At 41.3% G+C, this 23042-nt stretch overlaps 1 protein-coding gene across 6 annotated transcripts in view; it reads right to left on the minus strand.

The window, feature by feature from the left end:
• The window catches only part of LOC112265705 (proton-coupled amino acid transporter 4), a 257307-nt gene that overhangs the window by 147433 nt on the left and 86832 nt on the right, over positions 1-23042 (minus strand). For all 6 annotated transcript variants that reach the window (XM_024443256.2, XM_042296363.1, XM_024443258.2 and 3 more), the window contains one exon: positions 7623-7792. In XM_024443256.2, coding sequence (XP_024299024.2) covers positions 7623-7792 — 170 coding nt within the window. The remainder of the gene's footprint in view (positions 1-7622; positions 7793-23042) is intronic.

The raw sequence follows: 23042 nt of genomic DNA on the forward strand, positions 1-23042 counted from the left end.
AGGAGAACATCACTGAATATACCCTACACATATACAATATATGCAGACACCTTGATGTTCACTCCCGAGAACTGAACAACTAGCGAAGGTGGTATCTTAACATATTTCTACCCAGTACAGGCTACTAAGCATATCTGGGCCCCAACCAGTTAGACCAGCATCATCAAATAGCAAAGATATGCTTTTTAGTTTTTTTCCAACTAAAACCATGAGAGAGTAAAGTCATATTTACTATGTAAACAATTAGGACGCAAACACAAAGACAGACAGTAATACAGGTCAATGTAAGGGTTTTCTACAACAGTAATACAGGTCAATGTAAGGGTTTTCTACAACAGTAATACAGGTCAATGTAAGGGTTTTCTACAACAGTAATACAGGTCAATGTAAGGGTTTTCTACAACAGTAATACAGGTCAATGTAAGGGTTTTCTACAACAGTAATACAGGTCAATGTAAGGGCTTTCTACAACAGTAATACAGGTCAATGTAAGGGTTTTCTACAACAGTAATACAGGTCAATGTAAGGGCTTTCTACAACAGTAATACAGGTCAATGTAAGGGTTTTCTACAACAGTAAACAGGTCAATGTAAGGGTTTTCATACAACAGTAATACAGGTCAATGTAAGGGTTTTCTACAACAGTAATACAGGTCAATGTAAGGGCTTTCTACAACAGTAATACAGGTCAATGTAAGGGTTTTCTACAACAGTAATACAGGTCAATGTAAGGGCTTTCTACAACAGTAATACAGGTCAATGTAAGGGCTTTCTACAACAGTAATACAGTAGAATACCTGAAGCTGCACCTGGATATATGGTCCTACAGAGACAAACTGAGAAAAGTCTATAGTTATCTGTGAAATGCATTAATCATCAAACTACCTTAATAGTTCATTCAGGAAGGAAAGAAAGAAAGCACTTCCCGTCCTTAAAACGTAATGTCATTTTCAGATGCTGTTTTAGCCTTAGAGATGAATTCAGTATTCTGTCAAAGATGTATTGCCAACTGAGGATTGGATAGGTGAAAGGACAGAACAGATAGAAAGATGCGTACATGAATGAATAGATGGATTGGGGGATGGTCACGTTCTGACCATAGTTCTTTTGTGTTTTCTTTGTTTTCGTGTTGGTCAGGACGTGAGCTGAGTGGGCATTCTGTTGCGTGTCTAGTTTTCCCATTTCTATGTTTGGCCTGATATGGTTCTCAATCAGAGGCAGGTGCTAGTCATTGTCTCTGATTGGGAACCATATTTAGGTAGCCTGTTTTGTGTTGGGTTTTGTGGGTGGTTGTTTCCGGTCTTCTGTCTTTGTGTCTATGCACCAGATAGGACTGTTTCGGTTTTTCACATTTGTTGTTTTGGTATTTTGTAGTGTTCACGTTTATTGTCTTTATTAAACATGTTGAACACTAACCACGCTGCGCTTTGGTCCGATCCTTCGTCCACAGAAGAAAACCGTTACAGGGATGAACAAATGAAGGAATAGATGGATTGGGGGATGAAGAGATGAAGGAATAGATGGATTGGGGGATGAAGAGATGAAGGAATAGATGGATTGGGGGGATGAAGAGGTGAAGGAATAGATGGATTGGGGGATGAAGAGGTGAAGGAATAGATGGATTGGGGGATGAAGAGGTGAAGGAATAGATGGATTGGGGAGGTGAAGGAATAGATGGATTGGGGGATGAAGAGGTGAAGGAATAGATGGATTGGGGGATGAAGAGGTGAAGGAATAGATTTGGGGGATGAAGAGGTGAAGGAATAGATGGATTGGGGGATTCTCAAGAGGTGAAGGAATAGATGGATTGGGGGATGAAGAGATGAAGGAATAGATGGATTGGGGGATGAAGAGATGAAGGAATAGATGGATTGGGGGATGAAGAGATGAAGGAATAGATGGATTGGGGGATGAAGAGATGAAGGAATAGATGGATTGGGGGATGAAGAGATGAAGGAATAGATGGATTGGGGGATGAAGAGATGAAGGAATAGATGGATTGGGGGATGAAGAGATGAAGGAATAGATGGATTGGGGGATGAAGAGATGAAGGAATAGATGGATTGGGGGATGAAGAGATGAAGGAATAGATGGATTGGGGGGGGATGAAGGAATAGATGGATTGGGGGATGAAGAGATGAAGGAATAGATGGATTGGGGGATGAAGAGATGAAGGAATAGATGGATTGGGGGATGAAGAGATGAAGGAATAGATGGATTGGGGGATGAAGAGATGAAGGAATAGATGGATTGGGGGATGAAGAGATGAAGGAATAGATGGATTGGGGGATGAAGAGATGAAGGAATAGATGGATTGGGGGATGAAGAGATGAAGGAATAGATGGATTGGGGGATGAAGAGATGAAGGAATAGATGGATTGGGGGATGAAGAGATGAAGGTATAGATGGATTGGGGGATGAAGAGATGAAGGAATAGATGGATTGGGGGATGAAGAGATGAAGGAATAGATGGATTGGGGGATAAACAAATGAATGAATAGATGGACTGGGGGATGAACAAATGAAGGAATAGATGGATTGGGGGATGAAGAGGTGAAGGAATAGATGGATTGGGGGATAAACAAATGAAGGAATAGATGGACTGGGGGATGAACAAATGAATGAATAGATGGATTGGGGGATAAACAAATTAAGATTGGGGGATGAACAGACGTTCTGTCTTCATGCCCAACCTCATGAATATCATAAATAAGGGTATGCACGAGCGACGGTGGTAAACTGATATATATATGTATTTATTATATAGATAGATGTATTTATTATATATGTTTTTATTATATAGATAGATACAGAAAAATATATATCTATGTATTTATTATATAGACATAGATCGGTCATATAGTATCTCTATGGTTTGTCTTAAAACCCACCCTTGAAAGAATTGAATCAGCCACTGAACCATGGAGCCACCCAGAAGTGATATATACAGTTGAAGTCGGAAGTGTACATACACCTTAACCAAATACATTTAAACTCAGTTTCATAATTCCTGACATTTAATCCTAATAACAATTCCCTGTCTTAGGTCAGTTAGGATCACCACTTCATTTAAAGAATGTGAAATGTCAGAATAATAGTAGAAATAATTATTTATTTCAGCTTTTATTTCTTTCATCACATTCCTTGTTGGTCAGAAAATTACACACTCAATTAGTATTTGGTAGCATTGCCTTTAAATAGTTTAACTTGGGTGAATTTTGTCCCATTCCTCCTGACAGAGCTGGTGTAACTGAGTCAGGTTTGTAGGCCTCTTTGCTCGCACACACTTTTTCAGTTCTGCCAACAAATTTGATATAGGATTGAGGTCAGGGCCACTCCATTACCTTGACTTTGTTGTCCTTAAGCCATTTTGCCACAACTTTGGAAGTATGCTTGGGGTCACTGTCCATTTGGAAGACCCATTTTTGTCCAAGCTTTAACTGAAGTCTTGAGATGTTGCTTCAATATATAAACATAATTTTCCTTCCTCATGAAGCCATCTATTTTGTGAAGTGCACCAGTCCCTCCTGCAGCAAAGCACCCCCACAACATGATGCTGCCACCCCGTGTTTCACGTTTGGAATGGTGATCTTCGGCTTGCAAGCATCCCCCTTTTCCTCCAAACAGAACGATGGTCATTATGGCCAAACAGTTCTATTTCTGTTTCATCAGACCAGAGGACATTTCTCCAAAAAGTACGATCTTTGTCCCCATCTGCAGTTGCGAACCGTAGTCTGGATTTTTATGGCGGTTTTGGAGCAGTAGCTTCTTCCTTTTACTGTGAATATAGATACTTTTGTACATGTTTCCTTTAGCATCTTCACAAGGTCCTTTGCTGTTGTTCATTTGCACTTTTTCATCTCTAGGAGACAGAACGCGTCTCCTTCCTGAGCGGTATGACGGCTGCGTGGTCCCATGGTGTTTATACTTGCGTACTATTGTTTGTACAGATGAACGTGGTACATTCAGGCGTTTGGAAATTGCTCCCAAGAATTAATCAGACTTGTGGAGGTCTACAATTCTTTTTCTGAGGTCTTGGCTGATTTCTTTTGATTTTCCCATGTCAAGCAAAAACGTACTGAGTTTAAGGTAGGCCTTGAAATACATCCACAGGTACACCTCCAATTGACTCAAATTATGTCACTTCACCTATCAGAAGCTTCTAAAGGTATGACATCATTTTCTGGAATTTTCCAAGCTGTTTAAAGGCACAGTCAACTTAGTGTATGTAAATTTCTGACCCACTGGAATTGTGATACAGTGAATTATAAATGAAATAATCTGTCTGTAAGCAATTGTTGGAAAAATTACTTGTGTCATGCACAAAGTAGATGTCCTAACAGACTTGCCAAAACTATAGTTTGTGTATGTAACCTTCCGACTTCAACTGTATATATCACTTCTGGGTGGCTCCACGTTTCAGTGGCTGATTCAATTTATCCAAAGATGGGCATTAAGACAAAACAATAGAGATACTACATGACCTCAGAATTTCCCCTCCATCAACATAAATTCATCAATTACTTTTTTAGAGTATATTTATAAACTCGACACTTTCAACGCAAGCTAATACATGTTAAGCTTCATAGTTGATGCTTGTGTTCATTGCATTAAGTTGTCACTAAATTTCACTTCCAACCTCCCTCTGGTCAAGGTTATGGTAGGTCTACCATGGGCAGCATTGTCTGTTCTGTCCTAGTCACCCAGCCAGTTCAGCACCATGGACAGGGTTATAGCTCATCACCTAGCCATTTCAGGACCATGGACAGGGCTCTAACTATTCACCCAGCCAGTTCAGGATCATGGACAGAGATCCAACTATTCACCCAGCCAATTCAGGACCATGGACACGGCTCAAACTGTTCCCCCAGCCAGTTCAGCACCATGGACAGGGCTCAAACTATTCACCCAGACCGTTCAGCACCATGGACAGGGCTCTTGGTGACTACAAGGCAGAGTATGGAGTTGGTTAAAATAGAACTGGGCAAACAGGCCTCCCCACATTGACAGTGTAGCATCCTATCCTAGCAGGCGCAGGCCCGACTGGCCACATTAGTTGGAATGTAGTGTCTGTTGACAGACAGACAGACATATCCTGAGGATCTGTTTCTAATGCTCTCCTCTTCCTCAGCAGTTTCCTCTTTTATGCAGTCATGCTATTCATTATTCTTCCATCCATTAGCCAGCTTTTAACTTTTTCCAATTAATCATTTCAGACAAGAGAGGAGGAAGCAAACTAACGGCATCAAAGTTTACTTTGAGATGAAGAGGAGGAAGCAAACTAACGGCATCAAAGTTTACTTTGAGATGAAGAGGAGGAAGCAAACTAACGGCATCCAAGTTAACTTTGAGATGAAGAGGAGGAGGGAAACTAACGGCATCAGTGTTTACTTTGAGATAAAGAGGGGAAGAGCTACATCTGTACCTCCCTGGGTTGGGTTCTCCCTGGGGTATCCCACTAGAACACCCAGTACGTACAGACACACACACACCATAAAAGTCATTGAAGAGTGCAACTCAGACACAGTGAGATAATTGAAAGCACCATGACAACCAGCCATTCCGCAGTCAATCTTCTGCTAGTTCATTCATTCAACATCTGGGGGCTGCCTGTCTGCCTGCCTGCATAGGGAAAAATATGTAAAAAGTCTTTCATGATTTTCAGCCAAAGAGATTCATTCCAGGTCCAATCAACTGAGACCACTCTCACATTGTAAATCAGACAGAGGAAACAGACAAGATTCTCAGATGTTTCTCACAACCCAGCTACATAGATACACAAGCAGTTGTGCTACCCACAAACTCCCTTGGGATAGTTTGTAGCAAATGTATAAAAGGCTAGGATCATCCCACTCACAGCTGTTATACACCATCAGTACACCGTAGATACAATGTAAGTACTCACAGGTCAGATAAACAAGCAGTCAGTAATTCAGTTCACCACACACACACAGTTGAAGTCGGAAGTTTACATACACATTAACCAAATACATGTAGTCAGTTTTTCACAATTCCTGACATTTAATCCTAGTAAAGATGCCCTGTCTTAGGTCAGTTAGGATCACCACTTTAAGAATGTGAAATGTCAGAATAATAGTAGAGAGAATGATTTATTTCATCCTTAGTTTATTTCATCACATTCAAAAGTGGGTCAGAAGTTTACATACACTCAATTAGTATTTGGTAGCATTGCCTTTAAATTGTTTAACTTGGGTCAAACATTTGGGTAGCCTTCCACAAGCTTCCCACAATAAGTTGGGTGAATTTTGGCCCATTCCTCCTGACAGAGCTGGTGTAACTGAGTCAGGTTTGTAGGCCTCCTTGCTCACACACGCTTTTTCACTTCTGCTGAATTTGTCATTTCTATAGGATTGAGGTCAGGGCTTTGTGATGGCCACTCCATTACCTTGACTTTGTTGTCCTTAAGCCATTTTGCCACAACTTCGGAAGTATGCTTGGGGTCACTGTCCATTTGGAAGACCCATTTGCGACAAAGCTTTAACTTTCTGACTGATGTCTTGAGATTCAATATATACACATCATTTTCCTGCCTCATGACGCCATCTATTTTGTGAAGTGCACCAGTCCCTCCTGCAGCAAAGCACCAACGCAACATGATGCTGCCACCCGCGTCTTCACGGTTGGGATGGTGTTCTTCGGCTTACAAGCCTCCCCCTTTTCCTCCAAACATAACGATGGTCATTATGGCCAAACAGTTATATTTTTGTTTCATCAGACCAGAGCACACTTCTCCCATTTCTCCCCATGTGCAGTTGCAAACCATATGGCTTTTTTATGCCGGTTTTGGAGCAGTGGCTTCTTCCTTGCTGAGCGGCCTTTCTGGTTATGTCGATATAGGACTTGTTTTACAGTGGCTATAGATACTTCTATACAGGTTTCCTAAAGCATCTTCACAAGGTCTGTTGTTGTTGTTCTGGGATTGATTTGCACTTTTCGCACCAAAGTACATCCATTTCTAGGAGACAGAACGCGTCTCCTTCCTGAGCGGTATGACTTGCATACTATTGTTTGTACAGATGAACGTGGTACATTCAGGCGTTTGGAAATTGCTCCCAAGGATGAACCAGACTTTTTTCTGAGGTCTTGGCTGATTTCTTTTGATTTTCCCATGATATCAAGCAACAACAAAAAAGTCACTGAGTTTGAAGGTAGGCCTTGAAATACATCCACAGGTACACCTCCAATTGACTCAAATTATGTCAATTAGCCTATCAGAAGCTTCTAAAGCCATTACATCATTTTCTTTAATTTTCCAAGCTGTTTAAAGGCACAGTCAACTTAGTGTATGTACACTTCTGACCCACTGGAATTGTGATACAGTGAATTATAAGTGAAATAATCTGTCTGTAAACAATTGTTGGAAAAATTACTTGTGTCATGCACAAAGTACATGTCCTAACTGGCCAAAACTAGTTAAAAAGTCATTTGTGGAGTGGTTGAAAAGCAAGTTTTAATGACTCCAACCTAAGTGTATGTAAACTTCCGACTTCAACTGTGTGTACGTGTGCATATATATATATATATATATATACATACATACATACATACATACATACACACACGTACATATATACACACTATAGACAGAGAGAAGGTACTCACAGGTCAGGCAGACGAGCAGGCCTCTGAGGATCATCTCACAGGGTGCCCTCCAGCTCTTCCTTAGCCTCGCTTGGACCGGGGGAATCATGATCTCTGCCGGGACGAAGAACTGGATGGCAAAGCTGACAAACACGCCGAAGGAGTACAGGATCTTCACCATCTGATTGGTCCTGCAGAGAGAAACACACACAGGGGAGATAAGAGTGAGAACTGCTTTGAACCAGTGGATTTGAAACAGAGCCTTGGAACAGAGGCCCAGACATGTTTTGACCACAGTCTCAGCTGTATTTATTCTACAGGTCCAGGTGTGTTTGGAATAGAGGCCCAGACATGTTGAGACCGTAGTCTCTCTCAGCTGTATTTATTCTACAGGTCCAGGTGTGTTTGGAATAGAGGCCCAGACATGTTTTGACCACAGTCTAAGCTGAATTTAGTCTACAGGTCCAGGTGTGTTTTCAGTTCATCCCCATGGGGCCCTACTGTACAGTAACAGGCAGTAGTGTGTATAACCACAGGGGCCAATGACAAGGTTTGGTCTAAAGCACAGGAGGCTCCTGAGGGGAGGACAGTTCATAATATTGGCTGGAATGGAGTGAATTGAAAAAAAAAACATGTGTTTGATACCATTTCATTTTTTCCATTCCAGTAATGACAATGAACCAGTCATCCACAGCTCCTCCCCCCCGGCAGCTCCTCGCCCAAGCCTCTCCAAGTTCTCCTTTACCCAAATCCAGATAGCAGATGTTCTGAAAGAGCTGCAAAACCTGGACCCGTACAAATCAGCTGGGCTTGACAATCTGGACCCCCTATTTCTGAAACTATCCGCCGCCATTGTCGCAACCCCTATTACCAGCCTGTTCAACCTCTCTTTCATATCGTCTGAGATCCCCAAGGATTGGAAAGCTGCCGCAGTCATCCCCCTCTTCAAAGGGGAGACACCCTGGACCCAAACTGTTACAGACCTATATCCATCCTGCCCTGCCTATCTAAGGTCTTCGAAAGCCAAGTCAACAAACAGGTCACTGACCATCTCGAATCCCACCGTACCTTCTCCGCTGTGCAATCTGGCTTCCGAGCCGGTCACGGGTGCACCTCAGCCACGCTCAAGGTACTAAACAATATCATAACCGCCATCGATAAAAGACAGTACTGTGCAGCCGTCTTCATCGACCTTGCCAAGGCTTTCGACTCTGTCAATCACCATATTCTCATCGGCAGACTCAGTAGCCTCGGTTTTCGGATGACTGCCTTGCCTGGTTCACCAATTACTTTGCAGACAGAGTTCAGTGTGTCAAATCGGAGGGCATGCTGTCCGGTCCTCTGGCAGTCTCTATGGGGGTACCACAGGGTTCAATTCTCGGGCCGACTCTTTTCTCTGTGTATATCAATGATGTTGCTCTTGCTGCGGGTGATTCCCTGATCCACCTCTACGCAGACGACACCATTCTATATACTTTCGGCCCGTCATTGGACACTGTGCTATCTAACCTCCAAACAAGCTTCAATGCCATACAACACTCCTTCCGTGGCCTCCAACTGCTCTTAAACGCTAGTAAAACCAAATGCATGCTTTTCAACCGATCGCTGCCTGCACCCGCATGCCCGACTAGCATCACCACCCTGGATGGTTCCGACCTTGAATATGTGGACATCTATAAGTACCTAGGTGTCTGGCTAGACTGCAAACTCTCCTTCCAGACTCATATCAAACATCTCCAATCAAAAATCAAATCAAGAGTCGGCTTTCTATTCCGCAACAAAGCCTCCTTCACTCACGCCGCCAAGCTTACCCTAGTAAAACTGCCTATCCTACCAATCCTCGACTTCGGCGATGTCATCTACAAAATGGCTTCCAACACTCTACTCAGCATACTGGATGCAGTATATCACAGTGCCATCCGTTTTGTCACTAAAGCACCTTATACCACCCACCACTGCGACTTGTATGCTCTAGTCGGCTGGCCCTCGCTACATATTCGTCGCCAGACCCACTGGCTCCAGGTCATCTACAAGTCCATGCTAGGTAAAGCTCCGCCTTATCTCAGTTCACTGGTCACGATGGCAACACCCATCCGTAGCACGCGCTCCAGCAGGTGTATCTCACTGATCATCCCTAAAGCCAACACCTCATTTGGCCGCCTTTCGTTCCAGTACTCTGCTGCCTGTGACTGGAACGAATTGCAAAAATCGCTGAAGTTGGAGACTTTTATCTCCCTCACCAACTTCAAACATCAGCTATCTGAGCAGCTAACCGATCGCTGCAGCTGTACATAGTCTATTGGTAAATAACCCACCCATTTTCACCTACTTCATCCCCATACTGTTTTTATTTACTTTTCTGCTCTTTTGCACACCAATATCTCTACCTGTACATGACCATCTGATCATTTATCACTCCGGTGTTAATCTGCAAAATTGTAACTATTCGTCTACCTCCTCATGCCTTTTGCACACATTGTATATAGACTCCCCCTTTGTTTTCTACTGTGTTATTGACTTGTTAATTTGTTTATTCCATGTGTAACTCTGTGTTGTCTGCTCACACTGCTATGCTTTATCTTGGCCAGGTCGCAGTTGTAAATGAGAACTTGTTCTCAACTAGCCTACCTGGTTAAATAAAGGTGAAATAAATAAAATTTAAAAAATTTAAAAAATCCCCACCTGTGGTCTAGTGTGTTTAATAGCAGGGGACAGTGTTTAGTCTAAAGTGTGTTTCATAACAGGGGACAGTGTTTAGTCTAAAGTGTGTTTCATAACAGGGGACAGTGTTTAGTCTAAAGTGTGTTTCATAACAGGGGACAGTGTTTAGTCTAAAGTTTGTTTTATAACAGGGGACAGGGACAGGGTTTAAAGGTAGAGGTCTAAAGGTAGAGAAAGTGTGTTGCGAAAGGAATGTCATATGTGTGTTGGAAGCAAGTATGGTTGATGTACTGGCAGGCTGCTGAGATTAGCCCCCCCCCCCCACCACAACACACACACACACACACACACACACCACCCCCAGAGGAATAGATCTGTGTGTGGTGTGATTAATCATGGGCCCACATTGTGGTTTCCTGTGAGTGAAGCAGGAAATTATGGGTTACGGCCACATCAGGCAGCCCTGACACCTTACGCTAAATCTCCCAGGTTACTACCAGCCATACACAGACAAGGAAGTCATCCAATCCAAACACTTTAATCCACGCATCCCGCCTTGCCTCGCGGCCAGGCCCACGCTACCAGATATCAAAAGGCACCTGCATCCCACGTTGTATGTTCCGCAGCACAACACTAGCAACTTAAGGTGTGTGCGAGTGTGTGTGCGAGTGTGTGTGTGTGTGTCAGACCTGCGTCCAAATACGTGTATCTGGTATTTAAAATGACTTTGTGTATTTGAGTATTTTCTAATAAACAGCTGAAAACAAGTACTTTTATTTGAGTATTTGAATGGTTATTTGGAAAACACAAATAGTCTGGGAAAAAATTACAGGATTTTCAAACACTTACACTACCGTTCAAAAGTTTGGGGTCACTTCGAAATGTCCTTGTTTTTGAAGGAAAAGCTCATTTTCTGTCCATTAAAATAACATCAAATTGATCAGAAAAACAGTGTAGACATTGCTAATGTTGTGAATGACTATTATATCTTGAAACGGCTGATTTTATATGGAATATATACATAGGAGTATAGATGCCCATTATCAGCAGCCAACACTCCTGTGTTCCAATGGCACGTTGTGTTAGCTAATCCAAGTTAATAATTTTAAAAAGGCTAATTGATCATTAGAAAACCCTTTTTGAAATGATGTTAGCGCAGTTGAAAACTGTTGTTCTGATTAAAGAAGCAATAAAACTAGCCTTCTTTAGACTAGTTGAGTATCTGGAGCATCAGCATTTGTGGGTTCGATTACAGGCTCAAAATGGCCAGAAAAATATTAATTTATTTTGAAACTCGTCAGTCTATTCTTGTTCTGAGAAATGAAAGCTATTCCATGCGAGAAACTGCCAAGAAACTGAAGATCTCGAACAGCGCTGTGTACTACTCCCTTCACAGAACAGCGCAAACTGGCCCTAACCAGAATAGAAAGAGGAGTGGGGGGCCCTGGTGCACAACTGAGCAAGAGGACAAGTAAATTACTGTCCAGTTTGAGAAACAGACGCCTCACAAGTCCTCAACTGGCAGCTTCATTAAATAGTACCCGCAAAACACCAGTCTCAACATCAACAGTGAAGAGGCGACTCCGGGATGCTGGCCTTCTAGGCAGAGTTGCAAAGAAAAAGCCATATCTCAGACTGACCAATAAAAAATAAAATATTAAGATGGTGGGAGATTTGTACAGGGTAAAATGAATCTTGAAGAAGGAAGGCTATCATTTTGCAAAGCCATGCCATTCCCTGTGGACGGAGCCAATTTCCTCCTACAACAGGACAATGACCCAAAGCACAGCTCCAAACTACGCAATAACGATTTAGGGAAGAAGCAGTCAGCTGGTATTCTGTCTGTAATGGAGTGACCAGCACAATCACCGGATCTCAACCCTATTGAGCTGTTGTGGGAGCAGCTTGACCGTATGGTAAGTAAGAAGTGCCCATCAAGCCAATCCAACTTGTGGAAGCATGGGGTGAAATCTCTTCAGATTACCTCAACAAATTGACAACTGGAATGCCAAAGGTCTGCAAGGCTGTAATTGCTGCAAATGGAGGATTCTTTGACAAAAGCAAAGTTTGAAGGACTCAATTATTATTTCAATTAAAAATCATTATGTATAAACTTGTCAACGTCTTGACTATATTTCCTATTCATTTTGCAACTGATTTCATGTATGTTTTCATGGAAAACAAGGACTTCTCTAAGTGACCCCCATCTTTTGAACAGTAGTGCTTTTCAAATACTATTTTCAAATACCTGGGTTAAATGTATGAGAGTGCATTTGAGTTAGTGTATTTGAGTATTTAAAATACTTTCCAAGTATATTTCCAAATACATTAAAATATTCAACTAGCTGAATGAACACTTACTTGTATGAATGTATTTGAAAGTAAATTAGATATTTGAAATAGTATTTGAACCCAGGTCTCATCTGTGTGTGACAGGTGCTGGGAGCGTTTGTGTGATGAGACTGGAGACTTGCAAATGCACTCAACAGTTTGATATTCTGGCATCGGTTTGCATTTTAAATCACAAACATAAAAACGCAGACCGAACACACGATTTCTGTATATAAAAAAAAATGAATAGCAGCACTATAAAAAAATACATCTGCATTAAGCCATAAACAAATTATATGCATATGAAAAATGCATCTAAATATATTAACAAGATATAGTCCCGAAAAAAAAAACATTATAGGGTCATTGGCAGACTTAGCTCTCTAGTGTACTGTATATCCTGCAGTTGCACAACTCTTCCTGGCTGGCTGTGGAGTAGAGTAGGAACTAAGAATACAGTGGGCTCTGCTTCCCCAGTCAAGAACAACCACTTGTCATGGCCAGAGGCAAAAAAAGCAGATCAACCAGCTGGAAAACTGCAATAGTTTTCTCCTAGAGATAACGATCACTGAGCTTATAAATGAACGGTGATGACGCGCCTGTGAGCCATCGCCACGTCGGAACATTTTCCTCTATTTCTCCTCACACAAATTGACTAATTGTCTTATTAGAATACCATTTTCCACCACGATGCTAGGGTGGTTAATGCTACTCCCGTACGTTGTGTACATCATTCAGACATGGGTAAACAGACTGGTGCAACCTGATTGGCTAAACACTGTACACAATGTAGCACAAGCTACTGGGTTTTATTAAAGACAGTTTGCACATTTCCCCAGTTTTTACTTGGCTGAACTCCATTAAAGCTAGTTAAGGAGGAAACCAATGCCTTTGCAGCCTGAATGAAATATGTTTTATATACTCACTGGTTGCGGGGGGTTCGAGTGCATTTCCCGCTGAACTACCTGCGTTGCAAAACGACATGTACTTTGGCGAACCTTAGGGCATATTTTTTGCTTTGACATCTCTACTCTATTATATAAGAATACAAACGCCAATAGGGCCTCCCGAGTGGTGCAGCGTTCTAAGGCAATGCCTCGCAGGCATCACTACAGACCCGGGTTCGATCCCTTGCTGTGTTACAGCCAGCCAATTGAAACCCATGAAGCGGCACACAACTGGCCCATCGTCGTCCAGGTTAGGGGAGATTTTGGCCGGCAGGGATGTCCTTGTCCCCTCGCGCTCTAGCACTTGTGGTGGGCCGGGTGTCTTTGGTCGCCAGTTGTAAGGTGTTTTCTCCTACACATTCGTGCGCCTGGCTTCCGGGTTAAGCGAGCAGTGTCAACAAGCAGTGTAGTGTTGTGTTTCAGAGGACGCATGAATCTCGACCTTTGCCTCTCCTAAACACCAGAGTCTGATTATAATATAATTTATTTTGGGGTGTTTTGAAAAGTTCATTGTTGATGCTAATTATTCCTTTGTTTTCATCAGCGAGTTTAGTAGTGGCCATTGTAATATCAATAGTGGAGTAGTATTGCTATTCAAGATAATTTTCACTGTTCATTTAAGTATCCCTTCTCTTTCAGGGTGAGCTTCTTATCTACAGTGGTTTGTCCTTTAAAAGTTGCCACGTACTGCGGCACAGCTTGCATGGTGCCCCAGAATTCTATGGCACGTTATTTAAGTGTGAACCACTGGTACCAATAATGCTAGTTAGTGCTAGTTTGACCACCAGAGGGCATCTTTGAGAAGCATTTGATAGCCTTCAATAGTGGCTGTACTAGAGAATTTAACCTGTCTAGGATTGGGGTTCTGCTAGCGGGAGTACAGTACTGGGCTATTTAGCTAAAGAATCCCTGTGTCCTGCGGGAGACCAGGGTTCAATTACCGACAGGGAGGAAGGAGTAGGCTGTCCTTGTAAATAACAATTTGTTATTAACTGACTTGCCTCGTTAACCTGTCTAGGACTGTCTAACCCCGTTCCACAAGCGGAACCCCTCACCAACAGCCAATGAAATTGTAGGGCGCAGGACTACATGTTACCCAATGCATGTATGTTTTGTTTGGTAAAGTTCATATTTATGTCCAAAAATCTTATTTTACATTGGCGTGTTACGTTCAGTCGTTCCAAAACATGCAGTGATATTGCAGAGAGCCACATGAATTCACAGAAATACTCATAATACATGTTGATGAAAATACAACTATTATACATGGAACTTTAGATACACTTCTCCTTAATGCAACCGCTGTCAGATTTCAAAAAAACGTTATGGAAAAAGCATCATCTGAGAACGGCGCTCAGAGCCCAAACCAGCCAGAGAAATATCTGCCATGTTGGGTAGTCAACATTATTCATAAATAGCATTATAAATGTTCACTTACCTTTGATGATCTTCATCAGAACGCATTCCCAGGAATCGCAGTTCCACAATAAATGCTTGTTTTGTTCGATAATGTCCATCATTTATGTCTATTTATGTCCAATAGTTTCTTTTGTTAGGGCGTTTGGTAAACAAATCCAAAAGCGCGTTCTGGTCCATTCGGACAAAACATTCAAAAAGTTATATTACAGGTCAAAGAAACTTGTCAAACTGTTAAGGCATTTTTTAATCAATTACTAATTATGTATACATTTCAATCAGGACTGACTAATCAGAATACTATTATGTTACTGTATAGATGAATGAATTTTCTTTTAATCTTAGTACTAAATATAATGTGTGTAAATATAATCAAGAATTAGAACAATGACTGTCTGTTCCTTGGTAGAAATTAATTAACTTATCGTCAGACTGGCTAGAATGCTTATCTACACAGGAAGACCTTGGCTCGGTCATAAATTATATTAAAATTGGTAGGGAGACGATGTGGGAAGGCTTGAGATACTGCCTTTGTACCAGGGTGGGAGAAGAGACGGGACAGTTCGAAAACTAATGACGTAATTTTCAGTTTATAACCTGTGGTAAACTGTATTGTGTTCAGTACTCTCGAGAATAAACACTACTGATTGATTTTGAGACTGGTCTCTGTCCATTTCATGCAAATAAGGGTCTTACAAATTCTTAGGAGTGGACAGAGTGTTGAATTGAATTTGTTTTATTTAACTAAAGGAATTTACTTCCTGTAACACAAACAAACTAAGTATAGAATCAATCTTTAGGATGTTTTTATCATAAATCTTCAATAACGTTCCAACCGGAGAATTCCATTGTCTGTAGAAAAGCAATGGAACGAGAGCTAACTCTCAAGTGAAAGCGCGTGACTGAGAACGGGGCTGCAGGCAGACCCCTTAGTCAAACAACTCCTATCCGGCCCCCTTCACATGAGAAGCCTGAAACAAAGTTCTAAAGACGGTTGACGCCTAGTGGAAGCCTTAGGAAGTGCAAAATAAACCATATCCCACTGTGTATTTGATAGGGGTGAGTTCAAATACTACAAACCTCAGATTTCCCACTTCCTGTTTGGATTTTTTCTCAGGTTTTTGCCTGCCATATGAGTTCTGTTATACTCACAGACATCATTCAAACAGTTTTAGAAACTTCAGAGTGTTTTCTATCCAATACTAATAATAATATGCATATATTAGCATCTGGGACTGAGTAGGAGGCATGTCACTCTGGGCACGCTATTCATCCTAAAGTGAAAATGCTGCCCCCTATCCCAAAGAAGTTAAAACCTTTTTTTGTAAGGACATAGTATATGGGACTGATTTTACAAATTTGGCTTTTTATGGTGTTTCTATTCCAAGAAAAATGAAAAATCCTCTTGGTATCCATTAGGATGGAATGGAAAATATGGCTCTGTACAACGTGACGGTCAGGAGTAGGCTATAGTACTGGGCTATTTAGCTAAAGAATCCCCATGTTGTGTGGGCACGCGGAAGACCTGGGTTCAATTCCCCGATGGGGAGGAAGGAGTAGGCTGTCCTTTTAAATAAGAATTTGCTCATAACTGATTTGCCTTGTTCATAAATAAAGGTTACACTAAGAGCATAACATTGCTACACCCTAATTCTAGTCTAACCAATAACCAAACGGAGATTAAGTTAAAATAAAAATCTCATTGATTTATCAAGACCAGTCCCCATGCTTGTCTCTGAGCAGCGCAAAAAGGTGCTAAAATGGTTGTAGGCTTTTGCTTCAAATCCTATTGCTTCTAACTTCAATATGCTCTTTAAATAAGACCTACACCACTTTTAACAGCACATTACTCAACACTAGTGAGACTCATGTTGCCTACGGTATAATCAAAAAATATGACGTGACTCTGCCAAAAATTACATATAAACGATTCTAAATTAAAACCAAAAGCCGCCTCATGGGTCAACCCTGTCGAACCTGCATCTGTAGCACGGCATTTTGCACTTCAGGAGCCCCCATCCACAAAGTATCAAAATACAGAGAGCATTTGGTAATGGGATATTATAATACTATTATAGTACTGTACATGGTGTCCAGGTCAGGATAACCAAAACATTTATTCATGAAAGACTATCAGAAAGAATGTTGGTACATATTTATTTTGATCCAAAGCCATGAATGAGTGAGTCACTCAGCTTTATGTAAGTGCCGGTCTATATGACTGTGCCATCAACTTGATAATATATAACAATATCTGAGGTTATTTTGATTTTTAAAAAATCTGAATAAAAAGGCCAAAATAATGTGTAAAGGCCAAAACATTTATTTCTGTTTTTAGAGGGAGAGAAACGCTGGGCTAGATGTGCACCACCCATAAAGGCCAAAATATAGCCCTGCTAATTGCGCTGTACAACGTGACCTTGAGTATTTTCCAGTAAGCAACAATTTGTTCCCCTTCATTGGACAACTTTGTTCCAATATTTCTGTAATTCAGTGATATTTATTCCCATAATAATTCGTTATGGATCGATAACTAAATAAACATCGTCATTTTGAAAGTTTATTTATTTATTATTATATTAACGAAAGCATAAAGACGTTGATGAATAAATACAGTACGTGCTTTTACATTTGGATAATAAAGCATTTTGAAGATAAGCCACCTGTATTTGTTTATTAGGCTATAGCAGAACAGCGTAACGGTCCAGTAGGCCCTTGCTGTGCCTGGTGAGCAGTTGGTCAAGTTCTGTTGTCAGAACAGGACTGGAAATGTCAGGGTGAACCAACGACCTGATGAACCCGCAAAGTATGTTGACTCTGCCTGTTGGAGGTGGAGTTCCAGAGCTCACAGGTGTGCCTGGCATAGATTGTGACGCCATCTCATTCCTAAACACCTGAATCTCCGCCAATGTCGCCTGGCTCTGAACAAATGCATCAGCTGTTGCCCGTATCTCTGCTCTCAGATAATGTTTCTCTTTCTGCTGGTCTGCCTTCAATGGCCCGATCTCGGTCTTCAAAATTTGAATCTGATCCATGTGCACCTTCATCAGATGAGCAGAATGGTACCACTCTGAGCCCCCATCGATTACAGTGGTCTATAAGAGAAACGGTAGATCAATTAAGAATTAAAAGCGACTCCAACACACAAATGCTGTGTACACATTTGAAGAATCAAGCGAAACTAACCGCTTTCTTGGCGTTTTCTAGGTTCGGCCCATGTCCAGTCCTTTGTCAACTGATCTCCACGGATGATTTTCAGCATGGTTGTATGTTCTGCAAAAAATAGTCTAGTTTTTAGTACACAATATAGAACTTTTTTATTTTATTTAACCTTTATTTAATTATGATTTCATTACACAATGATGGGCTATATACATTTTTTTTTAAAGAAAAATCACTGAAACCAAAATACCTTTAGTTTTGGTGATCCTCTCAGCTCCGGCTCATTTAAGTCCTCTCGTGGTTAAGGTCCTAACTAGAGGTCGACTGATTAATCGGAATGGCCGATTTAAAAATATATATATATAATACATATTTTTTACACCTTTATTTAACTAGGCAAGTCAGTTAAGAACACATTCTTCAGCAAGAGCAAAATAATCCTAACAAAATGTAAAAATTAAAACCTTAGTTGTTACATACAGTGTTATTAGTAAGTAATACTGAAGTCATGCACAATTATCAGTTTCTATTTAGGTTTATGTCACCCATTCATTTTCAGTTAGAGACACAGTAGGACCCAAAAACATAATCAGTGCTCTAACTCCCCCTTGCACTGGTCTGGAGCAATGAAGTAGTACCATACTAAACCACAAATCACCTCTGTCCCGCAGCAGAATCTCAAAACATTTAGTGGAGCAACCACTGACGGTAAGAGGGAGGTTATAAATTGCTATTTGCCATGTAGCTAAGTTTATTATTTTAGGCTATCTGGCATTAGTGCGTAAGCCTAAGCTTGGGCCTAAATGTACGCACACCAAATAGCCTATGCGCCAATCGCCAAATGCTTTGGGAATGGGCAGAAAAAGTTAACATCTATCCATGGAAGCAAAAAGGACACTGTCAGAGTTTAATTCAATAAGAGAAAAACTGAAATGGAGCGTTGAAAATAAAGCAAAGGATGGGCCAGAACATTAACGTTCAGGAAAGATTTGGTGAAGCGGTAAAAGAGGATGATCGCAGTGCTGGGCTGTTACAATTCGACAGTCACAGCTTTCTATTTCCTTACAACTGGTCAAACTGATGTAATTTGGAAATATTGTCTTCTCTCCAGGTTCCTAAACATCTTTTCTCCTGGTCAGTCAGTCTCTCGCTCCCTCTACCCTTTCCCTCGCTCGTCCCCCTGTCCCGCTCTCTGTCCTGCTTTTTCCCTTTCTCTCCCCCCCTCTCTCTCTCCACTGCAGGGATTAGCCCCCTGCCAAGCCACAGAGGGACTCTATTGGAAATTATTCATCGAGGCTATCACACAGCAAAGACCTGACGCACAATACCAGAGGGAAAGCCATGAACAACATTCTCCTCCTACTGTAGTTCTGATATCAGACAAAGCCCACTGGCAGCAACCCGGCGGAGGGGAAGAAGGGACAGGGAGAAAAGACCATCAGGGAAAGAGAGGAGGCAATAGAGCCAATTACGGAACCATTGAGTAAGGAAAATGAGGAAGGAAAGTACAGTGGAGACCTGGGAGGAGAGTTAATGCTGGGTGCTGAGCTGTGAGGGAAAGGTTAGGTGAATGAGACAATGAAAGAGAGCGAGAGAAAGGGAGGGAGGACAAGAAGTGGTAATAGTGTAAGTCCCTACTAGCCAGGAGCCCGAGAGGATGGAGAATAGCAACTCATACTATGAGTGTACAGGGAGCAGAGGAGAACACTGCGAAAAGCCTTCAATATGAGACAAGATGGAGAGAGGTAATATCACCTCTTACAGGCAGAGGAGAACCACTGCATTGGCCAGAGACAAAGAGAGACTCATGGTATACACCAGATTGAGTGCAGAAGCTCATCATTTCTGCGTGGGGGAATAGACACAAGCAACAGAACCACTCTAACCGGCAGTTGCACGCTCCACTGTGTTTCTCCAGTGGGAGCCACTGAAAAGCCTCTCCATCTTGGCTCATGCAAGCAATGGCAGCTAGTTATCTGGGGCCTGCAGATATGATGCATGCACTATATTTCCACATCCCTATTCCAATGGTGAAAACAAATGTGTCTGCTGCCCCTGGCCCCCTGGCTCTCTGAATAAACTATTTCCATTTCATAAAAAAAGATGTTGAATTAAATGTGGGAAATGTATTGGATTTGCAAAAAGTAATTAAAGTAAGGGAATTTTGTATTTTTTCCACCAAACTTAACATAAATCCAATGACATGACTGACATCTTATGTTGATTTCACATTTGTTGACAACTTCAACCAAAATGTAAATCAAACTAGACGTTGAAATGACGTCTGTGCCCAGTGGGAAGTCTTCTATTACCACTTTCTCCCCCTCTCTCTCTCTAAACTGAGCTACAGATACAATTCGTGCCAGTGAAAAACGGACAACCAAATACTCAGGGCATCTTGGGGGGTATGAGCTTTTTTTTGCAAATATCCCATTTCTGAAAGCTGTTGCAAGTTCACGCCAAGGAGATAGATGTGTGAGGGTGAGTGTACTTGGATGCTAGTGTGTGTGTGTGGTCTGGCACTTGATGAAGCTGCGTTTATCAAACATGAGGGATAATGAAATGTGCAGTCATCAATCACCTGAAAGACAAAATGCTAGCCCCCCTCTGTCTCATTACATTTGGGCCTGCCCTATTCATTAAATGAGACCCAAACGACATTGGCAATTAAAGCACATTTGTACTTTCTCAACTCCCCGAGTGACAAACTCACCATAGCATACCTCGTCTTGTCATATTACACTGGGCTGGGCCATACATACAGTAATATAGAGGACCTGTGGTCCCGACAGAGATCCTTGCTACGCAGTCAGCATTTTTCATGGTTGGGAGCAGGCGGTCAGACAGACAACTTTGAGATGATTTTGATTTATTTTTGTCCCGTAGGTCATTTGGAAACGGTTGTCTTTCTGATTCGTATGCTTTAGCCTACCTATTATATTAAAAACACATCTTTGTCACATAATTTTTTATTTATTTAACCAGGAAGGCCTCATTGAGATTTTAAATCTCTTTTCAAGAGCTTCCTGGCCAAGATAGGCAGCACCAAGACATTACACAATTACAGACAGACAACACGAAAAACTACAAGTAATCTAGCAAAAACCATAGGATTTACAAGAGTATAACAAAATCATAAAACAGCAAATAAATAAAAAAAGTGACAGGTCAGGGAATCAGCTTCAAAATCAGTGATTTAAAAACACCAAATCGGGACACGTTCTACCAAGTTATTCACACATACTCAGAATTCAGAATTGTCTGCTTCAAGTTAAGCAGCCTACCTTTCCTCTCCTAGTTGGGCGTATGAGATGAAGAGTGCCCAATATATGTGGCCTCAAAATAATAGCGTAGGCAAGCATGGGCGGAGAATCACGGAACAGTTATCTTTCCAAGGAAATTAAATATGATTAGACCATAGTTTACTACAGTGTCTGTAAATAATAAATATTGACAAAGGAAAGAAGAGGGCACTTAACCGATGTGAGTTGAGGTGCAATCAAAAAACATTTATCATCAATGAAAAGTAGCAAGGCGCGCATAGGTTTGGTTACCATAGTGAGTGAGTGTTGTGCCTTTCATTTTCAATAAATATTGATTACCCATTTATTGGTCTCTGCCTGCAAATCGTCCTCTTAAAAGGTAAGCTATATCCTACAGTGGTTCTTCCTTTGAAAGTTGTGTCATACTGCAGCACAGCTTGCGGGGTGCTGTGGAATGGTATGGCACGTTGAAGTGCCATGTCATAGTACTTTACTGTCAGCCATTGTTACCATTAATGCTAGTTGGACCACCAGAGCACATCTTTGAGAAACTAAGTTGTTGAAATGACATGGAGTTATAGGCCGAAGAGTCCTGTTTACTGTAGCGGTTTTAGCCTAAATTACTTATTGGCATAAATGCCTACTTCAATATACAGTATACCAATCAATCAATCATGCATGTTATCACACAGCATACAAGTCATCCATGTCTTTAAATAGTCAAGCATTGTAGTTATAAAACAAAATAACAAAGGGAGCATTGAATAATTAAAAAATGAATAAACCGCAACATGTCGTCTGAAGCGATTGAATTTACGAATGCATTTAAATGTTGGCTGTACGAGAGACTTTAAAACCTTTTTTGTTAGAACAGACTATATGGGATTGATTATAATTTCTTTGTACATTATTATTGAATTTGATGTGCTGTTTATACTGTTAGAAATGTAGCTTAATTAAATTATTCATATTATGGTGTTTCTATTCCATGAAAAAAGGAAAATGCATTTTACAGTAGCCTATGCAGGCCTCAGGGTTTCCATTAAGAAAATATGGCGCTGTACAACGTGACTGGTCGAGAGTAGGCGTATGCTACTAATTGACTGCAAATGAAGAGGAAAATAATCCTAACATTTCCACACCCTAATTGTAGGCAAACCAATACCCAAACAGAGATTCAGCGAAAATAAATTGATTTACCAAGACCAGTCCCCATGCTTGTCTCAAAGCAGTGCAAAACGGTGCATGTAGCTCAAGAGAAAGTGCAAGTGTCTGCTCTCATCACTCCAGCTGCTTCAAGTTACTAATTTCATATGTATATACTGCAGTCTAGTCAATGTCATCCTATTCAACTATTGCTGTATAGATACACACACACTATTCTATCCTACGTATTTGGGATGCACGATATAATCGGTGAACATAGCGGAATCTGACCATATTAGCTAAAAAAAATGGCAACATCGGTATCAGCCCGATGTCCAGTTTAACGCCAATGTGCAAAAGTGATGTCAAAGGACATCAATAACAAAACCACTGGGGCAATTGTGCGCTGCCCTATGGGACTCCCAATCACAGCAAGATGTGAAACAGCCTGGATTTGAACTGGGGACTGTAGTGGCGCCTCTTGAACTGAGATGCAGTGCCTTAGATTTCTGTGT

Source organism: Oncorhynchus tshawytscha, linkage group LG13 (assembly GCF_018296145.1).
Source record: "Oncorhynchus tshawytscha isolate Ot180627B linkage group LG13, Otsh_v2.0, whole genome shotgun sequence".
NCBI lineage: Eukaryota > Metazoa > Chordata > Actinopteri > Salmoniformes > Salmonidae > Oncorhynchus > Oncorhynchus tshawytscha.